This window comes from Vigna unguiculata, chromosome 6 (genome assembly GCF_037176805.1).
Source record: "Vigna unguiculata cultivar grain cowpea cultivar isolate G323 ecotype 2 chromosome 6, ASM3717680v1, whole genome shotgun sequence".
Taxonomy (NCBI): domain Eukaryota; kingdom Viridiplantae; phylum Streptophyta; class Magnoliopsida; order Fabales; family Fabaceae; genus Vigna; species Vigna unguiculata.
The window spans coordinates 4,088,864-4,095,509 of NC_140797.1; the positions used below are offsets into that span (position 1 = coordinate 4,088,864).

Genomic DNA, 6,646 nt, shown 5'->3' on the forward strand with positions numbered 1-6,646 from the left:
TATATATATATATATATATATATATATATATATATATATATTTTGTTTCTGTGTTTGATTTTTATAATTTTCATAAAAATTTGAGTTAAAATAAATAAGAAACATATAACTAAATAAAAAGTTTGAAAAGTAAAATATGTACATATGAAAACTTTTGAATATAACCATTAAAGATAAAAAAGATTTTAAAGTAATAATTAAAGTTAAAACGAAAATATCAAATTATGAAAAAAAAATATCTCTTTATATATTATTATAAATTATATTAAACAGTCGTTTAATTTTTGATATTAAATAAAATGTCCACCAAAACTAAACATAGATATAACAGCTTTCATTATTATTTTTTTCATATATATACATATTATTTTGGTATTATTTTAAACAGCTATCTAATCGTTTTTATCATATCTAATCGTTGTTATCAAACAAAAAGTCCAGCCCATACAGAACACAGATGTAACAAACCTTCTGCCACTGTTTTTTCCCATGTATTATATATAAACAATTTTACTCACGCACCATAGTCATTGTCACTGTTTGCATTCTCTTCTATTTTATTCACTCTTTCTCACTGGACTCAGATCAGGTGAGTCACATTTTTCCCTTTTCTTTCCTTTTCTTCAACTCTTCTCTCTTCCTCTCTCCAAACTTTGTGAAAGTTTGTAATTCATTATTCAATCTTGGGGTCTTATTTTTCTCTCCCGTTTCTATATGTATTTTCCTTTATTTGCTTCCGCCAAAATCGTTCTGTTACTCGAAGATTTTCCATAACGGAGTTTATTTTTAATTTTCTCAACAACAAAATGCTGAAGAGGTGGGTTACTTTGATTTTTGTTTGGTCGTTTAGGTTGAAGTCAATAGCCCCGTTACATGCAGTGCTTTTGTTCTGCTAAATCATCATATCATTTATTGAAAATATTAAAATATTGGGTGTGAGTTTCTTTTGTTATTTTTTGTTCTTTTATAACAAAATTAATTTATCTTGGAAATGTTAAATTTTTTCGCTTTTTTGTTTTTGAAATTATAATAATGGATGCCAACTCTTAAATTGATGCAATATGTTGTTGTTTTCTTTTCCATGCCTTTTTAGTGCGAGAGTGTGTATAATCAATTTTTCTAAATTTTTCTTTTTGATGCAGGCGTTGATGGCTTCTGGAATTGATTGAGAGAGAGAAATTGGTAAGAGATTCTTTGTTTTGTTATGTGGAAGCCATTCAAAATATTGGTCTCATTCTTCTTCATTTTTGTTTCTCTGCAAGTAGTTTTCTCACCCTTCTTGTGTCTTCTTTTGCATGTTGTATTAGGCAGTTTATTTTATTAGCAACCGGCAATGGATATGGTTTTGACCTTAGGAAGAGCAGACACTGATGTTAGTGAAGAGACAAAAGGGACCGGAAACACCATCATGCACGAAGAAACCCAGAGAAAACTTGGAGGCTGTAAGATTTTGGTGTTGAACTTATTATCTATGGTGATTGTGAGTTATTTTGGTTGTAGGGTATTCTGTATGGAAATTTGGTTTTCTACTTCTGTACAGGTTTTTAAATAATCTGAGTATCTCCACTGGTGATGAAGGAAACCCGCCTTAGGTTTTATAGTGATTCTAAATTGGGCTCTATTATGTCATATCACATTTAGGCAACCCACATTTGTATACTTTTTCTAACTGTAAGGTAGTTTTTTCCTTCATAATTAACTCTTTCTGATATAAGAAGTTCTACTTAGATTTAAACAATCCATTGTGTTGTAAGATCAGATAGGGGAGAAACAAGGAGTGGTTTCTTAGTTTGCGTTGAGAATCACTTTCCCATACCTTCCAATGTTAAATTTATTATCGATTATTTTGTGCACAAATCATTTTAGTGGTAGAGCTTAGATATGTTCTGTATATTTCATGATTCTGATATATGACCCTTTTACCTGCTTAGAGAAAATGATCTTTCAAAAGTGGACCTTTGGTTTGCGTTTTATTCCTATTTGATATCTTCCTCTCAATTGGTGCTTGATTCATGTGTGGAACAAGCGTAGGAGGGCTTATGTTTATGTATCATATAACTTGCTTTATTGAATGTTGGTATCCTGTGTGGCTTCTTCATGTTCATCATCTTATCATGCGCCGAATGATTGTGAATATAGATTGACAACTGTTTAACAGTGTGATACACATGGCCTCATGCTTTCAATTGGCTAGCTACAAAATATTGATTGAGCAAATTTTTTCCTTCGCAGCAGGCTTTGATTCCAGAGATCGAAGAAAGAGCAAGTACCTGTCTTACCCATATACAAACCTTAGATCAAAACAAAACGATTTATGTGCTGAAACTGAAAACTTGAAGACACAATGTCCATCTCGGAAAAGAGGGGCTTCAAGTTTTGCCACTAGCCCTGCAAATATATCTTCTTTGAATGCTAAATTGGGTAGCAAGAGGTTCCGAAAGAACTGGTACAGAAAGTTCATCAGCTGTAATAATCTGTCTAGCAGTCCGGAATTCATGAATGCATCTATGGTTGATGTACTCTCAGGACTTTTTTCTACAGCCGTTGATTGTATGTTTCCTGTTGGGAAGGAGAGCTTTGGCTTAGTTGAGCAGTTCTTTTGCAGATATAGAATATCAAACTATTGTGATGAGGCTGAACTTGCTACCTTACAAGTTAATGCACAAGAACTGGGGAAACCTGTGGGTAATGATTTGCCAGATACTGTAAGTAAGAAGAGAAAGAACAATAAAAGGGAAAGTGCAGTTAGGCGGAAGAGAAAATCACTCAGTGGTCTATCAGATGTGAATGCAAGCACATCTACCTTTGACTCTCAGATGCCTGGGAAAAAAATGAAACAAAAGAGGAAGATGGAAGAAGCAACTTTGGGGCAACAGCTGCAAAATGTTAAGACAAATTTAATTGGGGGAAGCAGCAAATACAGCTCAACCCCTCAAACTTCACCAAATCTCAGTTGCCTTGCTTCCGAAGGAAAGACTGTGTATAAAAGGAGGAAAAAGATAAAAGCACAAGAGAATGAAAGTGCTCAAATTACTTCGGTGTGTACAGATGCCAAAAAGCTTAAATGCAGTTCACTGGTAGTAGATTTGCAGTTTACATCCCCTCCTGTGCCTGTTGATATTCCTCAGAGAAATAAAAGTGGAAATAAGGAAGAACTACTTTTCATATCTACTAATCCAGGGTCTTGTGTTTCCCAAAAAGGGCCTATTGGTAGGATTAATGATAATAGCTTGTCGGTAATTACTAAGGCGGAGGCTGATACTGTCCTGGTAAGTAAAACAGTATTAAATAACAGCATGGAGAAAGCAGCAGGAGCAGGAGTGCCTCACAATAGCTTGGGGAAAGCAGCAGAAGCGAATCCCAATACTGAACTTGCTGTAGAGCAAACAGGGCTGAACAATAGCATGGAGAAGGCAGCAGAGAAGCCTCTCAATACTAAACTTGCTTTAGGGGAACCTAGGCAGATGGATAGCACAGAAATGGCAGCAGAAAAGCTTCTCAATACTAAATTTGTTGTAGAGATACCTGATCTGAACTGTTCTGGTGCTGAATGCAATTCAATCAGCACAGAATTTGATACTGTCAATTTCACTTCAAATGAATTGAAACCCGAGCAGTCGAGCTTACCTGCTTGTTCAAGGCCTATCAAAACTGCTATTAACAGGAGACGGAAGGACGGTTGTGAATCACTTGGAAATTGTCTTCTCCTACAATTTGCCCCCGTAGCCTATATCCCATCAAAAGAAGATCTAATGACAACCTTTTACCGTTTTGGTCCCTTGAAGACATCAGAAACTCAGTTGCTAAAAGACATTGGTAGTGCTCAAGTAGTTTTTGTCAGAAGTAAAGATGCTGCTGCTGCATTTCATAGTTTAGAGCAGAACAAATTTGCCTTTGGTTCTACTCTTGTTGATTACAAGCTCCATCGTTCTTCTGCACCCTGTCCACCTGTGGAGCAACTCGTGATCCCTGCCCAACCAACTGGGTTTATGGCAATGCCTGGTTTAACCCCTACTCAACCAACTGGATCTATGGCAATGCCTGGTTTAACCCCTGCTCAACCAACTGGGTCTGTGGCAATGCCTGGTGTAAACCCTGCTCAACCAACTGGGTCTAAGGCAATACCGTGTTTAACGCCTACTCAACCAACTGGGTCTATGGCAATGCCTGGTGAAACCCCTACCCAGCCAATTTTGTCTATGGCAAGGCTTGGTGTGACCCCTAATCAGCCAACTATGGCTGTGGCAATGCCTGGTGTGACCCCTAATCAGCCAACTATGGCTGTGGCAGTGCCTGGTGTGACCCCTACACAACAAACTGGATTTACTTTGCCAATGCTGGGTGAAACACCTCCTTCCCTTCAGGACATGAAGCAGGGGCTGCAGATGATGGAATCAGTCCTGGAGAATTCAGGGGGTAGTCTTTCCCCCCAGATGAGAGCCAAGCTGGATTCTGCAATTAAAAACCTTATGAGAAAGGTCAATTCCGTGACCTAGGTCTAAACAGTGGTCTGGGAAGCTTTTCTTTCTAATTTTATCATGGAAGTGTAAATCACAGTAGTTTCAGGGTTTATATTGTTGTCATCTTTCAGTGGTTCTACTGGTTGACTTGCATCCCCATTCTTTGAAGATATTTTATGCACGAGTGTAGTTCGATTCAATATCATTTAGTGCTTACAAAGTCTTTCAATTGTATTTATACATCTATAACAATCTCCAAATTAGTCATTAAGAAATTTAGTTATGGTTTGCTAGTCCTTGATAATTCAAAACCTTGTGACTTGCATGGTTAAAACTCTATTAATTTGAAGAAAAGAGGATTGTATATTAACTCTATTAATTCAAAAATTAATAACAAAACTTGTTTTACGATTAAACTAAAATACTTCCACTGTTTACTTTTCATTGTTGAGAAAAAAATTATATTATAAAATTTAACGCGGTATTAATTATTGCTTATCAATTATACTTATTTTTTTAAATATGAAAAGCTGATTTTTTTTTCATGTCTCTAAGTGGCTGACTGCTTTTATCAAACAATTATTTTATGGATAATTTATTATTTTTTACTTTTTCATCTAAATTCTTATTAATCAATAAAATTATTATTCTTTAAAAAGAAAGACGTTAAAATGAAATTATAAAGAAAAATGAAAACAGAAAATGATACTTCTATTAAAAAAAAAGTTGAAAACTTATTTAATAAGATACAAGTTGACAATAACACAGTTTTATAAAATCTTTCATCTTTAGTTGAGTTAGACATAACTATCATTTGCTACTAGTTTGCAGTGAAACAAATTGCGAAAGAAAGACGGAAAAACTTATTTAATAAGATACAAGTTGACAACAACACAGTTTTACAAAATCTTTCATCTTTAGTTGAGTTAGACATAACTATCATTTGCTACTAGTTTACAGTGAAACAAATTCCGAAAGAAAGACAGGGAAAAACTTATATTTTACCACATACCTATTTTTCTTAACACTTTAAAGTCATTTAGTTATAGATAACAAATAATTTGGGCCTTTCGGAAATCTGAATTTTCTAAAAGAACTTTTTCTTTAAAATTTGAGTCGTCAAATAGTTAACTTATCATCTAATAGTTTAAAACATGTCATCTAATAGTTAAATTTTAAGTCGTTTAATAGGTTAAAATTGATATTGTTTAATACACCAAATTTTGAACTCCTCTAATGAATGAAATGAGTTCAAGTATTATTGTCTATGGTCTACTATACAATAACCACTTCCAAAATCTTATTATTTAAAAATAAAATACTTAAACCGATCTTTATTGAAATTGAGAAAACAAAATCAATCGGTCTCTACATGATAATTTTTAGTAATATGAATAAAAAGAAAATGATAAGCAAGTTGGAAGCCTAGACTCATCACTTGTCTATCCTTGTTATACATCCAAAATATCTTCATCATATGCTCTTTGTGCACATACACGATCATTGTAGGTAGAAACCACAAACACAAGGGTAAGCTAATAAAAAAAATATTGCAATCAAAGAATTATCAATATCACATACATCACAACACAATATTCAGTAGATTATGGCACTCTAGTCCTAGATCTACTTGCCTTAAAACATCATCTTAAACGTCTAAGAGCACACAGAAGACATGCTCACACTATTCTTAGAGCATTCATTCACCTTAGAGCATTCATAGGGACATGTTCAGACGCCTATAAGTACTCATGGAGACATACTCACACTCGTCTCATCATACTCAAATGCCTAGAAGCACTCATGGAGACATGCTCACACTCGTCTCATTATACCCATACACTTAGAAGCACTCATGGAGACATGCTCACATTGATCTAAAAGCATTCATAGAGACATGCTCATAACATATCATCAATTCAGTAATGCAAAACATGATAATGCATATCAGTACTCATCTCACAATCACATAAAATATTAACTTCACTTTGATAAGTGCGCATTTTTGCCCTCATTTAATGTTTAATTCTAGATTTTTAATTGAATTTTGTTCTTAAGAGATTGATTTAATTGTGATTTCTTATAATTGGGTTTATTGAGTATGAGATACAAAAATATGTTAAAAATAACTTTTTAGTTGTATAAATATTCTTTGGATATTTTGAGGTGTGTTAGTATAGTTTTAG

The 6,646-nt window shown here is 34.1% G+C and overlaps 1 protein-coding gene across 5 annotated transcripts; it reads left to right on the forward strand.

Annotated features, from left to right (window-relative positions):
• Positions 1-478: 478 nt before the first annotated feature.
• Positions 479-4,700, forward strand: LOC114187961 (uncharacterized). Of its 5 annotated transcripts, none has more exons than XM_028076408.2 (4): positions 479-589; positions 1,143-1,182; positions 1,308-1,442; positions 2,233-4,700. In XM_028076408.2, the coding sequence occupies exons 3-4, from the start codon at positions 1,334-1,336 to the stop codon at positions 4,494-4,496; spliced, it is 2,373 nt and encodes a 790-aa protein (XP_027932209.2). In that variant the 5' UTR covers positions 479-589; positions 1,143-1,182; positions 1,308-1,333; the 3' UTR covers positions 4,497-4,700. The 5 variants fall into 5 exon arrangements, with proteins under 5 accessions (XP_027932209.2, XP_027932213.2, XP_027932212.2 ...); XM_028076412.2 differs by having other exon boundaries at positions 2,236-4,700; XM_028076411.2 differs by having other exon boundaries at positions 511-589; positions 1,312-1,442.
• The last annotated feature ends 1,946 nt before the right edge of the window (positions 4,701-6,646 follow it).